The sequence below is a fragment of the Chenopodium quinoa genome, unplaced genomic scaffold (assembly GCF_001683475.1).
Source record: "Chenopodium quinoa cultivar QQ74 unplaced genomic scaffold, ASM168347v1, whole genome shotgun sequence".
In the NCBI taxonomy this organism is placed as follows: Eukaryota; Viridiplantae; Streptophyta; class Magnoliopsida; order Caryophyllales; family Amaranthaceae; genus Chenopodium; species Chenopodium quinoa.
Window position 1 is genome coordinate 501,556 of NW_018742963.1, and position 21,568 is coordinate 523,123.

The window sequence follows — 21,568 nt, forward strand, 5'->3', positions numbered from 1 at the left end:
ATCAACAATAAACAATAGAATAACAATAACATTTGAAGCAATTCGGCCATAATAACGTTAGTCAAATCAAATCATAATAATAACCCTGATCATGATACTAGCAATAAGAATAATAATAATAAGAGTAATTAAGTGAATTAATTACTCACGTTCCACGCTTCTTTAAAGTGCTACATCATGAATTAAAACGTTAGTAACTTCAAAGAATAATAAATAAAATTCAAATAAGATTAAAGGAAAATAGAGTTGATTTGGTCGAAACCCTCAATCGGTTCTACCTTTCACGCCTTGGTTTAACTATGGAACTTCGGGTGTTGTATGGATGTATGGTTAAAGAATAGGGAAGGCTAGTGTTTAGGCTAAAGCATAAGAGAGAAAGAGAGAATTTTTTGGTGTATAAGAGAGGAAGAGAGAATTATTTGGTGCCCCGAAACTGAGAAATCAACCTCGTATTTATAAAGGAAATGAGCAGGGTGATGCACGAAACCCTAGAAAATGAAATGCGCCGCGTAGAAATCCTAGAAAATTGCCGTGACACGGTGCAATGTGCCGTGACACGGCAGAAATCGCCGTGGTGTGGCATTTCTGTCGTGACACGACAAATCTGTTTTCCAGAAATCCGTCCAAATTCATTTTAACCTTTTTCTTAAGCATTAAGTACGTGATATTTAGGCGTCGTTTCAGAGTTTCGGACCTAATTAGGGTTTAATATTTATTCGTCGGGCTTAATTAATAAATAAAACGAAATGGATTAAAAAGGGTTTAGGCTGAAATGAAGGTTGGACTGAGTTTGAATAAATGCTTGGACTGATTTGTGGACTGAATATGTTTGACTGAATATGGGTATTAAGCACTCTCGAGATTAAATAATCGACCCGATCAATAATGGCGGTGAAAGGTTGTTCATCATTGGGTTTGGTTTTGGGGAGACATTTTTAGGCGTCTACAACATCCAATGTTTATTTATTTATTTATTTATTTATTTATTTATTTATTTATTCTTTCTTATTTGATACATTTTGCTCATTTTAGAAGTTTTAAATGAGAAAAAAATAAATTAAAATGAACAAAAAATCGTGAATTTACCTCTAGGTGTACCCGGTTTATTAAAGAATCAATGAAATAGTGATTGTCAATAACATTAAAGTACAAATGTAGTATGAAGTACTTCCTCAATTTTCCCTAAAAAAAAAAAACGAAGGTACTTTCTCAACTTCAAAATAAATCCATCAGCTTGACAGACGCACTTGCAAGCACACAAGTTTGACTATTAGAGTATTTCCGGTGGTAAGGTACAACACCTTGTAGATTACCTTGCCACATTAGATATTTAAGCTTGAATATTTTGTAGCTATAATGTGTTTCAATAATTAGTTGTAGGCTTGTAGCATATTGTAGCATAAAAGGATAAAAAAAAGTAGTTATCATTTTAAACATGTCATAATTTAAGTTGGTGATGTTATCTTTGAAAAATCAAGCAACATACTTCATAGCTTGTTTGAGCAAAGTTGCTAAACCTAGCTACACTCATTTTCACAATCTAATAGTAAGCTACATACTTGCAATTTTAATAAATTTGCAAGCAAGTCCCTTTTTATAACATTGGAGATACTTTTAATATCTCTAATAATCTACTATTTTGTAATAAGCATTATAAAAAGCTTATACACTATTTGTTGCTCTTATTCATTAAGATATATTTAAAGCATCTTAAACGTAGTATACTCATTTTTTTTTTTTAACATTAGTAAAAATTATGGTCAAATTGAAGCATATCGCTTGTGAATAATGCAAAAAATTATCTTGTTCATTCACTTTGGAGACTAATAGTCACTTTAAGGCGAAAATCCCTTATTTTTCCCCTTGCCTTTAATGTGAATATGCGAGATTCTAACTTAGTTAACAAATCCTCTTTTTACCTTAAAATAAACAAACTCACATGGTATATGTGAACTAAACTTGGATTTAGATTATCCTTATCCAAACTTATTAAACTTATCTAAACTTAATTAATTTGTCAACATTATTCAAAAAAAAATTAATTTGTCAAATTTTTATTTTTTAAAAAAAAGAATTTAAGGGAAGTAGTAGAGTATTGGTATTAAATAAGTGTCCAATATGGTCCAAAACGGACTCCAAACCCAAAATTCAATAGAGTTAATAACCCCACCACACAACACATACATTCACACAAACACTATTTCTTCTTCCTTTCTCTCTCCTCTCATCAATCATTTCTCACTCTTAAACTCCCCTTTCTCGCTCTCTCTGTGTCTTCCTCCAATCATACATCACAACACTTTGAAATTTTTTTCAACTCTTCAATAACACCAACAATTCTACTCTAACAAGCAATCAATCTTTAATTTTAATTTATTCTTAGAGTAATCCCCAATTTCACCCTTTAATTTCCTCATTATTTTATATAATTCCCATCAAATTCTCTTTCTTCACGTCTCTTTTTCTTCTCCCTTTTTTTGAAAGATCAGTTTTTTTTTTTTTTTGATGATGAATTAATTTCTTATATAAATATATAGATGCATGTAATTGCTTTTGCAACTATCTTCCTTTTGTCGTCTCCGTTGTCGTCGCCGTTTCCGTTTCCGTGGTTTCATACTGAGTTCACAAGCTCCGACTCCGTTGACCCGTTTCAGGGTAATTTTCTATTTAATTTTATTTTTTGAAAAAAATTGTGGGTATTTCTGAAATTTTCATCTGTAATGTGAATTTGCAGTTTTGAATTCTGGGTATTATTTTTTTTTCCCAATTTCTGGGTTTTACTTGAGTTTAATTGGGACGGATTTTTTTTAAATTCTATTTTTTTTTTAGGTATAGTGATATTTCTGCTTTTTTGGTGTTAATTTTTGTGCATAATTTATTTATTCTTATAATTTTTGTACATAATTAGTTAGTTTTTATTTTTTTTGGTCCTAAAAGGTATGATGATGATCCTGGAGTGATTGTGATAAATAATTAAATATTATTTGAAAATTGATCAAGGGTTTTGAAGATTGTATGGAGTAAAAAAAATTTGGAAGTATGAAGTTAGTTGAGAATTGTAGCCACCTGTCCTTTCTTATAACTGAAAGACTTGTTTTGCTGGGAGATTTTGAGTTAAGTTAACTTGTTTGACTTTACAAATTAATGGTTTTCTTGCTCAATTGATACTTCACATGTTGTATCTTGCTTCAAGTTTTAGTTTTGCTGATTTTATTATCTGGGGTTGTAATGTATTCAATCACAATTGAGAAATCATTTAAGTTTTGTGCTGGCAATTTATCTGGTGATTGATTGATTGTTGACTTCGTTGGAACTCGAAGGTTGTTTAGTAATTTTATCGATGTCTCGTTGACTCGTATGATCTCGGTGTTTGTGTGCCTAGAATTTGTGGTTATCAATTAAGTTGATTGTTTTTAGTATTGGCTGCAAAGTGCAGATCATATACTTTTTTCTATTGGATAAATTGGATGATGTATGCCTTTTCTTATCTGTACCGAAGTTTACCCTTAAATGCTTGGTGTAGGAATTGATATCATATACTTTTTGCTATTGGATGAATTGGATGATACTTGCCTTTTCTTATCTTTGCCGAAGTTCATTTTAAATGCATGTTGATGCCAGATTGATCTGAAGCTTCAAACTTTGTAGATATTGGGTATTCTCCACCACCCCCTCCCTCATCCACTTGTGTCCAGGAGCATTGTCAGTTTGTGAGAATTCTAAGAATTTGAGTTCTGATACATATCTTTTGTATGTATGTTATGATATCCTAACTTGATAAGCCCTTCAAAATATTTGAGTTATTTGTAGCCTTCTGATGCTTCTATTCTGACGTAGCGTTCTAAATTTGGCAGAGAGTAATTAGATGGGTCAGCGTGCTGAAGATTCTGTTTTAGGTAAATTTTGTGAACATTTTTCTTTGCTGAAACATTTTAAAGATTGTCGTTTGATCAACAGTTGCAATGTATATATCTTTATGCTAGGCTCTTGGAATATTCCTTTAACGGGTAAACCCAAAGAAATGGGAACTGGTCCGTGGAATATGCGGCGCAGCCCTATGTATCATACCTCAAGTGACGCTTCTTTATTTTCCAGCTCATTACCTGTTCTTCCTCATGAGAAGTGTAAGTTTTAAAGACAATCACTTTGCCACTTAATATACTCTATGGAGTTCTGACCTTACTGTTTTGCTTATATGCAGTAAGCATAAATGATTCTGCGAATGGTCGGCAAGTTGTTGATGATGGTGCAGCAAACTTGGATAAAGTGGAGCAAGACGTTGAAGGAGTTGATTCACTTGATGATGATATTGTTAACCATACAATTGATTTTGTGCTACCCGGTGAAGATGCTCTCTTTGCTGATCTTGCGAATGATTATGATTTTACTGGACTGGCGAGCCAGGTGGATGATATGGAGGAGGGTGATTTTTTTGGTAACTTGGGAGGAATGGAGTTGGAAAATGATGTGCAGGATACCTTAAGCTTAGATATGTCCAAGTTTAGCCTCTCTGATGGCATAACTGGTAATGGAATGATTCAATATGGCCCTCCAAATGCTGGGGCAATTGCTGGAGAACATCCCTATGGGGAGCATCCATCTCGAACTTTGTTTGTTCGTAATATTAATAGCAACGTTGAGGATTCTGAATTGAGAAATCTTTTTGAGGTAATTTAGAGTTGGGTGCGATTAAGTACAGTACTTTTGCATCATTATTGATGTCCTAATCTGTTCTACGAAGTTAGTGTAATCTACCAATCTCCAAGTATTACTAAGTTGCGTGACTTTTGTTGAACATGGATTTTATCAGCACCCATCTAATTATTCCTACTGTTTTTCTATTGGTTGACTTGTTTATTATTTTCCTTTGTGTATAACTCTTGCTAAAATACTCCTGCTATCTGGCCCCTTATTTTTTATTTATATGGATTTTTTTTTTGGTGACATGTTGCAAATCAATGAAACAAAAGGTCCAAAAATTTAAGCAATGGACATGCAACTATTGTTGAAATCTTATTTGCCTTTTGTTAATTTGTATGTGCTTTGTCTATAAGTTTCGGCCGGGATGCTGTGTTTCATCAATCATTGCTTTTAATGTTTGTTTTTGCCTGTAAATTACATGAAACTCTGAAGAACTTGTGATTGAATTTTGATGAAAGTTGGCTGATTTTCTTTTTGTAATAATTTTGATCTTCTGACAACAGTATATTTTTCTTATGTGTATTTTTAAAACTATATTAATGCTGAGGTTTGGATTTTTTTTGCTATGTTGTTCAAAAGCAATATGGTGATATCCGGACACTGTACACAGCATGCAAACATAGAGGTTTTGTGATGATATCATATTATGACATTCGTGATGCACGATCAGCCATGCGAGCCTTACAAAATAAGCCATTGCGTCGGAGAAAACTTGACATACACTTTTCAATTCCCAAGGTTCCAGAAATTTTTTATTCTTAAATACTTTTCTTGTTTTTGGTTTTGGTAACACCTTTCACAATCTCAAGTTACGTTTTTGTTGAACATTTCAGGATAATCCATCTGAGAAGGATATTAATCAGGGGACATTAGTAGTCTTTAATCTGGATCCATCAGTTTCAAACGAGGAACTACGTCTAATATTTGGGGCTTATGGAGAGGTCAAAGAGGTGATGGAGTTTCCCTTTTAAGTATGCTTTGAGTTTATTAGTTTTCATGTTTTGGTAGCTGACATTAATCTTACTTGTTTACCTTGTAACAGATAAGGGAGACACCACATAAGAAGCACCATAAATTCATTGAGTTTTATGATGTCAGAGCTGCAGAAGCAGCACTCAGGGCATTGAATAGAAGTGACATAGCTGGCAAACGCATAAAGCTTGAACCCAGTCGTCCTGGTGGGACACGTCGGAAGTGCGTAGTTTTCCACTCTTTTACCCTTTTAAGACTGACTTCATATCCAGTTTATATGCCAATTTTTTTTAACAGCTTTTACATTACAATTTTCCCTATATATATATATGAATTTGTGAAATTTATCTATTTTTTTCTATACTTGTTTACACAATATATTGATTTTCGTTTATTAATTGTACCCTGCATATTGTTCATGTAAAATGAGTGATGTTACCATGCAATAATGATCATAATTGTCTTGCATCATCCCATCATTCTGTGAATGCCTTGATATATAGCTTTTGGCAAAATTTTCCTTCTGCTATTTGTATTTAGAACTAAGGCTTCCTTCTCCTGATGCATATGCTCCTTACCTGTTGCCATTCCATCTTTGGGTGTTAATTGCTTTGCTATATGGCAGTGAATGGCTATCTGCATTTGATGCTCTTCCTCAATACCTTATGATACAGTTAAAGGGAGTCTGGTTATAGCCACTAGGGTATATGTGTGTGTTTTCTTCCCTTTTACTAGAGTACAAGTATAAATGGTTGTGCTTTTTTTAATCCACTTTTAATTTTCAACAAATGCAATGGATGGATTTGTTCTAGGTTGTTGGATGTACTTCATCTGTTTTTTTAGTTGCATCACTTTCCTAAAACGGAAGTTTCAAATTAGTTGCATCACTTTCCTTTTTAGTTAATAAACTCTCTCTATCTCTCTCCTATCAGGGCTATCACAGATCCTTTTTTTTTTTTTATTTTTTTTTATTTTTTTTATTCTCTCTATCTCTCTCATCTCCAAAAATTGCCTAGGAGTCCGCAATTTGCAAAGTGATGCAACTTAAAAAAACTGAGGAAGTATAATATTTGTCTCAATTTCCTTTACATACTGATCTTGATTAGTTTACTAAGATTCTTGTGTCCTAAACTGGTTGAGATATCATATTGACACGTGAAAAGTGTGCAAAGATTCTTTGTATTGGACTGTTGTCAAAAGGGATATTATAACTTATACTTTTGGTCTCTTTGTGTTATGGTGACCCTGTTACGTATTAACCTGCATTTATATAATTTCATGAGGTTGTTGCACTGGAAGAGGAGGCTTCATCGTGTGATGAAGCTCCTACTGTTTTAACATTTTGTTCTTGAATAAAGCTGACTGTATATGTATTAGCAGCTTGATGTTGCAATTGAATCAAGAGCTTGACCATGAGGAGTCTCGATTTCGGCATCATGTTGGCTCCCCGATAACTAACTCCCCGCCTGGTAATGTTATGATATTGGTGTCTTCTGATATGGTAATAGGTTGCATATAAATATTTTATTTACCGTATGTGTCATGGAGCTAATATTGTCCCATTTACATGGCAGGAAGCTGGTTGCAGCAGCTAAGCAGTCCTGTTAACCATAATGCTGTTCACGCTTTTAGCAGATCCCCTGGTTATAGGACAATGAGCCCTACTACCAATAACCATCTTCCTGGATTGGCATCAATTCTGCATTCTCAAGCTTCTGGTTCTCCAAAGCTCGCACCAATTGGCAAGGACTTTGGTAGGGGAAGCCATGTTGAGCAAATGTTTGCCAATAGTTCTGAGCAGAGAGCCAATTTACACACTCCCCATTCATTTCCAGAGCTGAAGCTGGGTAGCCAATTATCTGGCTCCATGTCATCATTTGGTGCATCAACTTCAAATGGATCTGCTATTGAAACACTGTCTGGGCCCCAGTTTCTTTGGGGAAGTCCCACCACTTTTTCAGAGAATGCTAAGTCAACTGCCTGGTCCGCTCACTCAGGAAATCCCCTATTATCTAATGGACATCGGCATGGGTATCCATATTCTAGTCGACATGGCCCGTATCTCAGTTCAGTCCAGCATAACCAGCAGCATGTTGGCTCTGCTCCTTCTGGTATTCATCATCTTGAAAGGCACTTTGGCTTTTTTCCTGAATCACCTGAGACATCATATGTGAACCCTGGTGGTTTTGGGGGCATTAATCGAGTTCCTAGCAATGGTAATTACATGATGAGTGTCGGTCCTCGATCTGCTATGCATGCTGGTATTGCAGGAAACATGTCTGAAAGTAATTCCCCTAGTTTTAGAATGATGTCTTCACCAAGGCTTAGTCCTGTATTCCTTGGTAATGGTCCTTACACAGGGCAAGCAGTTGGAATTGAATCTGAGCGCACCCGTACTCGACGGGTTGAGAGTAACACAAATCAGGTTGATTGCAAAAAGCAATTTCAATTAGATTTGGAAAAGATTGCTAATGGCGAAGATGGCAGGACAACCCTTATGATAAAAAATATCCCTAACAAGTATGGTGTTTCTTCACTTTATTAGAAGCTATATAGAGTTTCTTTTTCCTATTCTTTTGAGTGAATAGTTTCTTTGTCTTGCATCTAGGTATACCTCAAAGATGCTACTAGCTGCTATTGATGAAAATCACAAAGGCACTTACGATTTCATTTATTTGCCCATAGATTTTAAGGTACTTTTGTAGTTGACTGGAAGTGAACAATTATACTTAAAATTCAATTTCCATGCAAACTTTGATAATCTTTCTGTAGCTGACTGTTCTTTGGGGTTGATTTTGTATGTGCAGAACAAGTGCAATGTAGGTTACGCATTTATCAACATGTTGTCTCCATTACATATCATCCCGTTCTATAAGGTACTAATTTTTATTTTTGATTTTAATGCCTCCTCAGTATCCTGCTGGTGTATGCTAGATGATCTTAAGCAGGGCTTTAGAATAAGTTCTGGCATTTAGTCATATTGCTGATGTGTTTCTTGAGGAAATTGTTTATGATCAGGACTTTGAATCTGCTTCTATTTAACCCAAATATGTTATTGAGACTTGCTAGTTGCATCAATCCTCATCACTAGCAAAATTCATCCATCCTCATTGTTTCTCACAAGTTGCTTGTTTCTCTTTCGATTTCTTTATTTCTGTCTGTCAGATCATATGTGAAAGAAGTATTATGATTTTATTTGTATTGAATCTTCCGATTTTTGTTTCGTGTGATTTAGGCATTTAATGGGAAGAAGTGGGAAAAGTTCAATAGTGAGAAAGTTGCGTCCTTGGCATATGCTCGCATTCAGGGAAGGACAGCCCTTATTGCCCACTTTCAGAATTCTAGCTTGATGAATGAAGATAAGCGTTGTCGACCAATTTTATTCCATTCAGAGGGTGACGAGGCTGGTGAGCAGGTATGTTCCTTGCTTCCGTCTGAGCTGAATTTTCTATTTTGCCTTTAAAGTTTCCTTAACTTGGAGAGTTGGAGTATCTTGTGCTGAGGGGCATTTACTCCTTTCCTAGAACCCTTGTATTGTTTCTCCTGTTATTTGTTATTTCCATTTCATATTTATGAAATTATAAGGTATTATCTGGTACACCTTTCTTGTAGATCATCCAGGAGCATTTGCCTTCAACTAGTTTTAATATCCAGATGCGTCAGCCAAATGGGTCAGAGTCAGGGGAATTCTCAGGAAACAATGGAAATGATGATGTTGAAGAGAAATCAGATGAGCTTTTGTAGAAGTAGAAGGGCTTGGCATAACTATACTGCAGGCTGGCTAATCTGTGCTAACTTTCTCGTATATATGATGGTGAAGTGTACAAATTAGGAAGAGGTCAACAAAAAAAAAAGTTCTAAAAAATATTGGACTTGGAGTATCAGTATTTGTGTTTTGGATCCGGACTCCTGTTTTTGCTTGAAAGCTCTAGAACCACCATGAGCAGCTACGATATGCCATGGTTGGCGGATGATTTAGGTGACCGAAGGCTGAACAGCTGGAAGTAATTTTTCATTTTTCTGGAAAAAAAATCTTGGCTCAGCCATCGAGTGCCCTGAAGTTGTGAATAGTTTTCCCCCTACTCTGTTTTTTCACGTTGGGGTCCTCTAAATTTTTTGCGATTTCTGAGTCGGATCAAATTGTGCATAATTGGTATCCGTGACTCGGTCTGTCTTATGTTATGGCTCAAGTGTAATATTTTGAGAAATGTGCTAGCAATGCTATTTACAAGCCTTGTACAGTGGGAAATGACCATTGTCATGGAACTCGGAGACTAATATATATAATTACATTTAATTTATGATGTCTGCTCTCTGCTCTCTGTCTCTTCACAGCCTTTGTTAATTCTTATACATCGATACCGGTGTTTTGTTCCTTGCAGTAGTTACACGAAAGTCATGACTTGTTATAGAAAAGTTTGAAGTGCCGGATATGGTTCCTCTCTTGGTGGAACTATATTGCTGCTAGTGCTTGGCTGTGCATAGGCAGGTGTCTACATGTGACGACTGGTTCTGTAATCTGAATTCAGAAATGGTTAATGTCTAATGTCTGATTTGAGGTGGTGGTGGTTAGGGGTGAATGATCCGTTTTAGGATTGGAACTAGTATTTAGCCCGTGCCTCCCTTAATGAAAGGTTGTTTTATTGTATACTAGGATGCAACGGTTCGGGTTGGGACACAGGTATGAGACGGACACGGCAAACTGGCATTTGTAAAATAGGGGAAATGTGTACGGCAAATTACAAAGCATATAAACTACTTGGTTTTTTAACACACTATTTTAACATGTATTTTAAGGGATATATTAGATTAGGTATACGGATAAATTAGTTGACAAAATTTTACCACCGTTTAAAAGAAAGTGATACGTTATTATAGTTGAAATATTATAGATTAATTTGTCAGCTTATGTAGTCTAATCAGAGGAGGTATATCATAATTGGCAATTGCACAGCTTTTTTTTTTATTATTTTATTTTTATTTTTATTTTTATTTTTTTTTATTTTTTTTACCAGATTTCAACCAAACCACTCTTAATCTATAATCTAAAATTCTATGCAATCTATTATTTTTTTTTAAATTAAAAAAATCTCAATAACTACCTATTCTACTAACTTCACAAAACCCTTTTTTCTAGGAACCATTTTATTAAAAAAAAATGTTGTGAGGATTACATGGTATATTCAATGAAACACTTAATAATTGACATCAGAACGTACCATTTTATTTAAATCAAGTACGCAAAGTGTTATGAGCATCATCGCATACACAAATAAAAAGACTTAATTTTACATATCAAGAAACCAAATAACACTCCTATAAATCATGAATAATTGACATCAGAACTTACCATTTTGTTTAAATCAAGTACACAGTGTTATGAGCATCATCGCATACACATATAAAAAGACTTAATTTTACATATCAAGAAACCAAATAACGCTCCTACAAATCATGAATCTAAGCAGGAGTTTTACAAACACAAATAAAATAAGCATAGGTACTAATAGTCTTTATTCTTCACCATCATCAAGTACATCTAGCACTGTCAAAACGGTTTAGACAGTTCGGTTTTGGTTCGGTTTGAAATCGTTTCAAGTGCCTTAAGGGTCGGTTTCGGTTCAGTTCGATTTCGGTTTATTCTTGAACGTTTTAATTCGGTTCGGCTTGTAAACGGTTCGGTGCAAATGGGTTGCGGTTTGTTACCGTTCGGTGTAAATAGTTTTTATCCTTGTTCAAACGGTTTCGGGTTGGAAACTGTTTCGGGTTAGAAACGGTTCGGTTCGGTTTTATTTCAGTTCGGTTTAGGATGGGTTCGGTTCTAATACGGTTTAACATTATTCGGATCGGTTTGTTTTCGCGTTTACTAAAATACCGTTTGAGTCTGTTTCGATTTCAAAAAATCGGTTTTTAATCGGTTCGGTTCTCATTTGGGTCGGTTGGTATCGGGCAGTTGTGCATTGATCTTTTTCCATGTGACTCAATTCAAATTTTGAGAAAAAGTCTTCTTTAATAAAATAAATCTTTTTTTCAAGCTAGAATTTTTTGAGTTTCTTTTCAATTGATAAATTGATGAATGATATTCTCCATTTAATTTGTTTTTGAAAGATCAAATGATGCAATCTCATTCTAAAAATTTCAAGAATTACAATAATACATCATAAGAATTTGACTAGGCCAACTTTGGTCCAATATAATTCCGAGCAAACTATGAATCACTTTAATGATGACGTTTAAAGAGAAGATGAAGACTATTTTTGCTTAATCCATAGTTACGTAAAACAAAGTCGGGGAAAACAATAATGTACTACGTAGTAAACATGTGTGCATAATTAGATTTCATTTAAAATTCCTTTTAACGTGATTTAAATCTTTCCTTTATAGTAAGCGGTTTGTAAACGATTCGATTTATATGAGGTTCGGTTCATAAACGGTTTGGTTTATAAACGATTCGGTTTATAAGTTGTTCGATGTATAAACGGTTCGTTTTGTACAAGGTTCGGTGCAAATGGGTTGCGGTTTGTTAACGGTTCGGTGTAAACAGTTTTTATCTTGGTTCAAACGGTTTCGGGTTAGAAACGGTTCGGTTTTTTTCGATTCGGTTTAGAATTGGTTTGGTTCGTTAACAGGTTCAGTTCTTATACAGTTTAACATTATTCGGATCGGTTCGGTTTCGAGTTTACTATAATACGGTTTGGGTCGGTTTTCGGTTTCCAAAAATTGGTTTTTAATCGGTTCAATTATCATTTGGGTCGGTTGATTTCGGGCAGTTAAACGGTTTCGGTTTGAAATTAGACATTGCTACGTACATCATCTTCAAATAAATGATTGATTGGATTTGGCGTAAGAACTTGTAATCCCCCATATTTTTAAATATTTTATTAAAGGAAATTTTATTTTATTTATAATATTTATTTGTATTTTCAGGAATTTATTTAAAAGGTTTCAAATTATTATTTTTGGGTTGATAAACGATTTTATTACAAAAGGATTTTTATGTGTCCATTCTACAATTTATGTCCATACAAACAAAGTCCAAACCATTTTATTTATTTAATTGGCCCATTATTTTCATGAGAAACAATTTTACTCTACTTACCCTACAACTCTCTCTCCTATAAATACCCCATGAATCCCCAAATTTTCCCCACACAAAAAGGTTAGTATTATTTTCTTTTCCCTTTTATTTCCTTTCCTTCCTTTTTCTCTTCTTTTTCCTTTTCTTTCTTTCTTTCTTTCTTTCCCTTTCCTCCATCCTACGTTAGCAAAGCTCACTGCCGCCCAAAGCTACCGCCGCTGCCCCCTGACCACCTGCGCACCACCCGGCCAGCCACCGTGGCTGCTTCCCCTTCTTCCTCTTTTGTTTTTACTACTTGTTTAATTATATATATATATATATATATATATATATATATATATATATATATATATATATTAGTTTTCGGTTTTGATTTTTATAGTATAAATATTTTATTTTTAGTATCAAATTCATGTTTTTGATGGTTTAACTTTATAATTTCAGATTATAATGTTAGTTTTAATTTCCAGATTTTATGATTCTAATACCTAGGATTTTAATTTATTTAAATTGGGATTTTAGGGTTCTAATGAGTAATTAAATTGGGGCTTTTGTTCCTATTGGGGTTTTAATTTATTTAAATTGGGATTTTGGATGTATTCCACCAAAGAGGGAAGTGGAGTTTACAGTATATTTGGTTCCTGGAACGGCACTGATTTCTAAAGCACCATGTAAAATGGCACCTACTGAGATGGTGGATTTGAAAGTGCAATTACAAGAATTGTTGGATAAGGGATATATTAGGCCAAGTGCATCAGGGAGCACCAATTTTGTTTGTGAAGAAGAAGGATGGGACCATGAGGTTGTGCATCGATTATTGAGAATTGAATAATTTGACGATAAAGAATAAGTACCCACCACCCAAGATCGATGATTTGTTTGATCAATTGAAGGGAGCAAGTGTGTTTTCCAAGATTGATTTACGTTCGGGGTACCATCAATTGACAGTTGCTAATAAGGATATACCTAAGACTGCTTTCAGAACTAGATATGGGCACTATGAGTTTACAGTTATGCCTTTTGGGTTGACCAATGCTCCTGCAATCTTTATGGATTTGATGAATCGGGTGTTCCATGAGTATTTGGATAAGTTTGTGGTTGTTTTTATTGATGATATTTTGGTATACTCGAAAAGTGAGGAAGAACATAATGATCATTTGAGGATTGTGCTGAGAACTCTTAGAGACAATAAGTTATATGCTAAGTTTTCGAAGTGCGAGTTTTGGTTAGAGAAGGTTGAATTTTTGGGACATTATGTGTCTAAACAAGGTGTTTCTGTGGATCCAAAAAAGATTGAAGCAGTGAGTGAGTGGCCTACACCTAAGAACGTGTCTGACATAAGGAGTTTCTTAGGACTAGCTTGCTATTACAGAAGGTTTGTGAAGGATTTTTCAAAGATTGCTAGACCATTAACTTATTTGATGAAGAGAAAGTAAGTTTGAATGGGATGAGAAGTGTGAACAAGCCTTTCAAACTCTTAAAGAGCGTTTAACCACCGCACCTGTTCTAGCCTTACCTGATGGAAGCGATGGATTTGAAGTCTATAGTGATGCTTTGAAGAATGGATTAGGGTGTGTGTTGCAACAAAATGGGAAGGTGATAGCCTATGCTTCTCGCCAACTCAAATCTTATGAGGTTAATTACCCTACATGATCTTGAGCTTGCGGCTATAGTGTTTGCATTGAAGATTTGGAGACATTATTTGTATGGAGTAAGGTGTAAGATTTTCACTGATCACAAAAGTCTGAAGTATATTTTCACTCAGAAAAATCTCAATATGAGATAGAGGCGTTGGTTGGAGTTGTTCAATGACTATGACGTAAACATACAGTACCATGAAGGGAAAGCAAATGTTGTTGCGGATGCCTTGATTAGGAAATCAAGTCATGGTGTGAATCCTTTGATTGTGCCTAACGAGTTATGTGAAGATATAAAGCGGTTGAACTTGGAGGTTGTAAACTATGGTGAATTAGAAGCAAGGTTGAGAGCTCTTTCAATTCACTTGGGAGTTCATTGTTGAATGAATCAAAAGAGAGTCAGAAAGGTGATGAAGGAATCCAATCGATTAAGAAGAAAATGAGCCAAGGGAAGAATGTAGATTTCAAGATCCATGATGATGGAAGTTTGAGTTATAAATAAAGATGGTGCAAACCGGAAAAGTGTGAGGATTTAAAGAGGAAAATCATGGAAGAAAGCCACAATACTCCATATTCTGTACACCCAGAGGGGACAAGTTATACAAGGACTTGAAAGAGTTATATTGGTGGCCAAACATGAAAAACGAAGTAGCTGAGTTTGTGAGTAAATGCTTGACTTGTCAAAAGGTCAAGATTGATCACCAGAGGCCTATGGGAAAGGTTCAACCTTTTGATATTCCAAGTTGGAAATGGGATTCGATAATATCCATGGATTTTGTCACAGGATTTCCTAGAACCAAAAGTGGCAATGACACAATTTGGGTGATTGTAGATCGACTTACAAAGTCTACGGTATTTATTCCAATAAAGGAAACTTGGAAAAAGAAACAATTTGCAAAGGTCTATGTGAAGAATGTAGTTCGACTACATGGAATGCCTAAGGACATCATCTCTGATCGAGATTCAAGGTTCTTGTCCAAATTTTGGCAAAAGGTTCAAGCCAACTTGGAACAACTCTGAAAATGAGTACTGCGTTCCACCCAGCAACGGATGGACAGACAGAAAGGACCAATCAAACCATGGAAGATATGTTAAGGGCGTGTGCCTTGGATTTTCAAGGTACTTGGGAGGATCATTTGGATTTGATTGAGTTTTCTTACAATAATAGCTACCATGCTAGCATTGGCATGGCACCTTTTGAAGCATTATATGGTCGAAAGTGTAGAAGTCTTGTATGTTGGAATGACTATAGTGAAAATCTTATTTTGGGAACAGAGTTTATTGAGGAAATGGTGAATAAAGTGAAGTTGATTCGTTCGAGAATCCAAGCTGCACAAGATAGGTAGAAAAGATATGCCGATTTGAAAAGGCAAGATGATGAGTTTAATGTGGGTGATAAAGTCTTTTTGAAGGTCTCACCTACAAAAGGAGTGATGAGATTTGGAAAGAAGGGCAAATTGAGTACCAAGTATGTAGGTCCTTATGAAATTTTGGAGCGTGTAGGCAAGGTTGCTTACAAATTGGCATTACCGCCCTATGGAATTTGAGAAAATGCATGATGTGTTTCATATCTCTCAATTGAAAAAGTATGTTCTTAATTCAAAGCACATGCTACAACCTGAATCAATTCAATTGGATGAGACTTTGACCAATGAGGAAAGACCTATGAAAGTTTTGGATCATAAGGTGCGTAGTACACGCAATAAGGATGTTAAAATTGTTAAAGTTCTTTGGTCAAACCAAGAGTATGAGGAGGCTACTTGGGAGGTCGAGGATGATATGAGCACGCAAGAGATACCCTGAGTTATTTAATGAGGTGAGTTACGAGGGCATAACTCTTGTTCCTTAAGGGGGGTTAGAATGCGTATAATTTCGCGCTTTTTGCCCTATTTTATGCTATTTTGTGGTATTTTTGATGCTTTTCATAGCTATTTTATTGTTTACGTATCTAGTGAAGTACGTAAATTGGGATGGTGAAAAGGTATTAGTGCCGATATTATGACGCAACTGGAATCCCAGCAGTGTGAGACCGCGATCCACAAACTAAGGCATGGGACTCACCCTTTACTTGGGAATGAAAATTACATTGAAAATTTTCAAATGGTTTATGCAAATGTTTTGCAATTTAAGGGATTTTGTGCTAAGTTTTGGGATGAAACTTCTTTTAAGAAGGATAGATTGTAAATTGTAATCCCCGGTATTTTTAAATATTTTATAAATGAAATTTTATTTTATTTATAATATCTATTTGTATTTTTAGGAATTTATTTTAAAAGGTTTCAAATTATTATTTTTGGGTTGATAAACAATTTTATTACAAAAAGATTTTTATGAGTCCATTCTACAATTTATGTCCATACAAACAAAGTCCGAACCATTTTATTTATTTACCTGGCTCATTATTTTCATGAGGTCCTATTTTACTCTACTTACCCTACAACTCTCTCTTTTATAAATATCCCATGAATCCCCAAATTTTCCCCACACAAAAAGGTTAGTATTATTTTCTTTTCCCTTTTATTTTTCTTTCCTTCCTTTTTTTTCCTTTTTCTTTCTTTCTTTCTTTTTCTTTCTTTCCCTTTCCTTCTTCCTACGTGAGAAAAGCTCACTGCCGCCCAAAGCTGCTCGTCGCCCAGACGTGCCGCCGCCGCCCCTTGACCGCCGGCGCACCATCCGACCAGCCACCGTGGCTGCTTCCCCTTCTTCCTCTTTTGTTTTTACTACTTGTTTAATTATAAATGTATTAGGGCTTGTTTAGCATCGTTTTTTTATTTCGGTTTTCTATTTTTTTTTAAAACAAAAAACAGGAAACAAGAAAAAGGTGTTTCCACTTTTCTGTTGTCAGATTTCAAAATTATCATGATTTTATTAAGTGTGACTAATTTTTGATTCATAATATGACATATATCATATGATTTTGAAAAATAAAAAACCACACCGATGCCAAACGAACCCTTAGTTTTAAGTTCTGATTTTTATAGTATAAATATTATATTTTTAGTATCAAATTCATGTTTTTGATGGTTTAACTTTATAATTTCAGATTATAATGTTAGTTTTAATTTTCAGATTTTATGATTCTAAAACCTAGGGTTTTAATTTATTTAAATTGGGATTTTAAGGTTCTAATGAGTGATTAAATTGGGGCTTTTGTTCCTATTGTATTTATAAGGAGTTTTAATTAAATTTATATTGATAGAAATTAGTTTGGGAATCAATATTTGATTGTTGGTTGTTTTCTAGAAGGTGATTATTCCCTAGAAGACTTTTAATTGATTAAAAGTGGGATTTTAGGAGGTGATTAAAAGAGGCGCAAAGGATTGTTTATACGAGGTACATACATGTTTACTTCGTTGTAAGTAGTATCATGTTTCGGTACCAAACGGAAAGAACTTAGTTTCATGTCTAGAGAACTCTTGGATGGAAATTGTTTGGTTAAACATTGAATTAATTCATGTGCTTATGTTTATGAGACATGATTTGGTGAATTGTTATGTTTGTATGGAATTATGGATGCAAGCATGTTGAATTATATTGGTTTAATTGTTTGTTTGGAATGTTGATACAAGCATATTTTTATAGGATTGGTTTGTTAACCACATTTGGATTATTAAAGGATTGAAATTGAATGGTTTAAGTGGAATGAATTTATTAATTATTTCATGAGGTTATTATTATTATTATTTTATTTATTACTCAAGCATGACTTGTTAGTATGTTGAGTAAAGGTGGATTAAACCGAAATGGCTAGGTGGGTTGACTATGTTCAATAATTTTGGATATCTTGAAAGTTTAATGGAATTAAAGGTCAATTTGTGATGTGATCATCGTTGTCCTAAATAAGATTAAAAGTGAGTTATATGTATGATTATTATGTATAGTTTACTTGAATGAATCGGCTATTAATTAAACTTGTAATCACGTAAAGTGAAAGATGGATGAGCAATAAAACTCTGGAAAGGGTGCACTTCTAGAGTATTGACAATTATGGGTTGGGGTACACGGTGGTATCCCGTGGCTTTCTGAGGCTTGTTTGATCAACATGTCCTCTTTTCTTTTGGTATTTACGTTTTTATTTTATAATGAAATTTAGATGGGATCTTAGACTAACTTTGTGAGAATGGAGTCGCGCCCATTCTTACATCGCGCTATATTTTTATTTTAAATGGTCATTTGGGACCAAAATGATTTGGTGGGTTGGACAACCTCGTCTATTGCTTACTCCAATTAAATTAATTAAATTAAATATAAAGAGTCAAGTGGATTGGAATTGATTAGTGAAAGTATGTTGAGTTTGATTGAATTATTTTGGTGTGGAGTCTTGGTTAATGAATTTATGTTGAATGTTATTTATTTTAATTAGTTGAGCATGCTAAGTTGGTGCGTTGTAGCTTGTATGTACTCATCCAATTATTACACTTATATTATTGAGGAGCAGTATTGCACAGGTTAATTAGCTTGATGATGTGAAGTTCAGGGATTTGACAAACGCATTGTCAAGGGATTGGTGTTATTGAGAGTATTCATTCTTTGTGTTGAACTTATTTATATTTTGTTATTCCATTTATAATTTGGATTTTAAGATTGATTTGGTTTTAAATAAGGGTCTTACATGGTTCCAGTTTGTAAGCTTTGGCTTATTCTTTTCTAAACTATGTTATTTTAAAGGTTTAAGTTTGGATTTTTCCGCTACGATATTCTGATAAAGCCTTAACGTTTTAACACGTGACGGTAATATGCCAATAGTTCTCCTCTATTTTATTTAAAGTAAGTGGTTTGGAAAAGGGAGAATTATTGGAGTGTTACAGAACTAGGCCGACTCTTTAGGGAATAAAAATGAAAAAAGCCTAATATTTAATTTTGGGCTGATGTGTCGTGTTAAAAATGAAACGGATCGTGTCATTATAAGACACGGTTCGTGTCCAAGTGTCCAAAAAAAAAAAACAGACATAATTTTTTCGTGTGTACGAGACGTATCCTCCCGTTTACCACGCGTATTCGTGCCCGACACGCGGTTTGGCACGGGTATGTCTGCCAAGTGGCGTATAGAATGTAACTCATGAATTGAAAAGGTAATAGAGGTAAATGCAAAGAGAAATAGATTATACAATGAGATTGTAGATTAGAGATCGAGGTCCGTGGTATAAAGAAATAATTTGACCAAATACCCTTTAGCCTTTATGGACGATTTGTAATGAAGAAATGAAGATAAGGAAATAGATGAGAGGTTATAATAGGGTAGTTATAGTACAAGATGAAGAAGAAATTATTGATGATTGATCTACACTTCGAGAGGTTTTTGAAAACTATACATGCGGTTACGTTGATAGTTTTTTTTTTTTTAATGTCATATGATAAAGGTTTAATTAGAAAATAACACCTGCTAAACACCCCGATTTTGTTTTTAACACCTGTTAAAAAAAAAGTTTAATTATAACACCTCCAAAAATCCCAAAATTTTGGTTTCACCACCCACTAACAGATTTTTGGATGGAAACCGTTAGTGGGGCCACCATGTACACGTGTCAGTTGTTAATTAGTTTAAAAAAAATTAAAAAAAAAAAAAAAAAACTAACCCCCTAACTCAGCCAGCCACCGCACCGGCACCACCTGCGGCCATTCGCCTCTACCCTTCCCCTTCCTTATTTCCTACCCTGATTCCCAATTTCCGGCGCCAATCACCAATTTCCGACACCTCCCTTGCTTCCCCCACCCCAACCTAGCCCAGAAACCTTAGTCATCGGGAGCTTGGGACCGTTTTCGAAGGTGGGAAGGGAAGAGGTCGGTTTCTGGGTTGAGGGAAAGGAAGGGGAGCCGGTTTCAGTGGTGTGGGAAGGGAGGGGGCGCCGGTTTCGGCGGTGCGGGAAGGGAGGAGGTCCATTTAAGGGGGTTGCGTTGGGGAGGGGAACCGTACTTTGGCGGCTTTGTGAAGGATGATAGCGGTTTTCGAGGTGGGTTAAGGGTGGGGGAGCCGATTTCCGGTGTTAGAGGTGGTTCGGCGGCGAAAATCGATGGCTGGTTGTCGGTGGTTGGTGGTTGGTTGGTTATGGGGTAGGCAGGGGAGAAGGCCACCGTTTGTGGCTGGCCGCAGGTGGTGCCGGTGCGGTGGCTGGCTGAGTTAGGGGGTTAGTTTTTTTTTTTTTTTTTTTAATTTTTTTTAAACTAATTAACAACTGACACGTGTACATGGTGGCCCCACTAACGGTTTCCATCCAAAAATCTGTTAGTGGGTGGTGAAACCAAAATTTTGGGATTTTTGGAGGTGTTATAATTAAACTTTTTTTTTAACAGGTGTTAAAAACAAAATCGGGGTCTTTAGCAGGTGTTATTTTCTAATTTGGCCTATGATAAATCACAAATTATTTATTACTGGAGATAATATCAAGGAAGCATCTTGATATTATCTTCCTTCCATATCATTGTCATATTAAGCTACTGCATATCATATTTTTTTTATCATGCAAATATTTTGTGATCTTCTAATATTGTATATTATCTTTTCTTAGTATCTTGTCAAAGATATTATTTTATTAGATATTATTTATGTATGGGATAGCTCTTGTTGAGCTATCACCATGCTCCCAGCCTTACTCACGGGGTGCGCAGTCACCATTTGGAAAACACATGTAGGAGCTCACCAGACCGTTAGAGTCGGCTTATAGGCTGACCAGTACGACTCCAACTTAAAGGAGATCGTACATCTATAAATAGAGAATCAAGTACAACGAAAAGGAGGTTAGACATATAAAGTTTATTACACTTTGTTGAGGTAAATATTGTTCTTTGCCAACAAGTCAAATACCCTATCTTGTTCTAGAGTATTAGGGGCTGCCCCTCGAGTTACCAGTTTCAAATATTCATACTCGAGTTACCGGTTTCAAAGATTGATAACCTTGCTAACGTAACAAACAAACAATAAGGAAGCTTTCCCAAAGAAAGTAAAACAAGTTAGATTGTTTAAAGAAACGAGTAGATAAACATATGACAAAAGATACAAATGCATTTCGTTAATTAAAGTATAGAGTCAGGTCTACAATTGTATAAGTTGAAGGAGAGGTTATCATACAATTGGAAAGACAAACAATCTTCAATACATGCTAAGAGAAACTAAACTATCGCTTGACTACTAAGCAAAGGGAAACTACGAAAGCTAAGAAGAAAGCTTTAAAGAAATGAAATG

The 21,568-nt window shown here is 35.0% G+C and overlaps 2 protein-coding genes across 8 annotated transcripts; both read left to right on the forward strand.

The window, feature by feature from the left end:
• The first annotated feature begins 2,169 nt into the window (after positions 1 to 2,169).
• On the forward strand, positions 2,170 to 9,974 carry LOC110728805 (protein MEI2-like 5). 7 transcript variants are annotated; one of them, XM_021908458.1, is made up of 14 exons: positions 2,170 to 2,655; positions 3,622 to 3,754; positions 3,855 to 3,896; positions 3,984 to 4,124; positions 4,202 to 4,668; positions 5,281 to 5,439; positions 5,535 to 5,651; positions 5,744 to 5,895; positions 7,051 to 7,142; positions 7,248 to 8,193; positions 8,282 to 8,366; positions 8,481 to 8,549; positions 8,909 to 9,088; positions 9,286 to 9,974. In XM_021908458.1, the coding sequence occupies exons 3-14, from the start codon at positions 3,866 to 3,868 to the stop codon at positions 9,415 to 9,417; spliced, it is 2,571 nt and encodes an 856-aa protein (XP_021764150.1). In that variant the 5' UTR covers positions 2,170 to 2,655; positions 3,622 to 3,754; positions 3,855 to 3,865; the 3' UTR covers positions 9,418 to 9,974. The 7 variants fall into 7 exon arrangements, with proteins under 7 accessions (XP_021764150.1, XP_021764151.1, XP_021764153.1 ...); XM_021908459.1 differs by having other exon boundaries at positions 3,622 to 3,750; XM_021908461.1 differs by having other exon boundaries at positions 3,622 to 3,710.
• Positions 9,975 to 15,410: 5,436 nt separating this feature from the next.
• On the forward strand, positions 15,411 to 16,191 carry LOC110728866. The gene is made up of 2 exons (XM_021908536.1): positions 15,411 to 15,680; positions 15,892 to 16,191. The coding sequence occupies exons 1-2, from the start codon at positions 15,411 to 15,413 to the stop codon at positions 16,189 to 16,191; spliced, it is 570 nt and encodes a 189-aa protein (XP_021764228.1).
• The last annotated feature ends 5,377 nt before the right edge of the window (positions 16,192 to 21,568 follow it).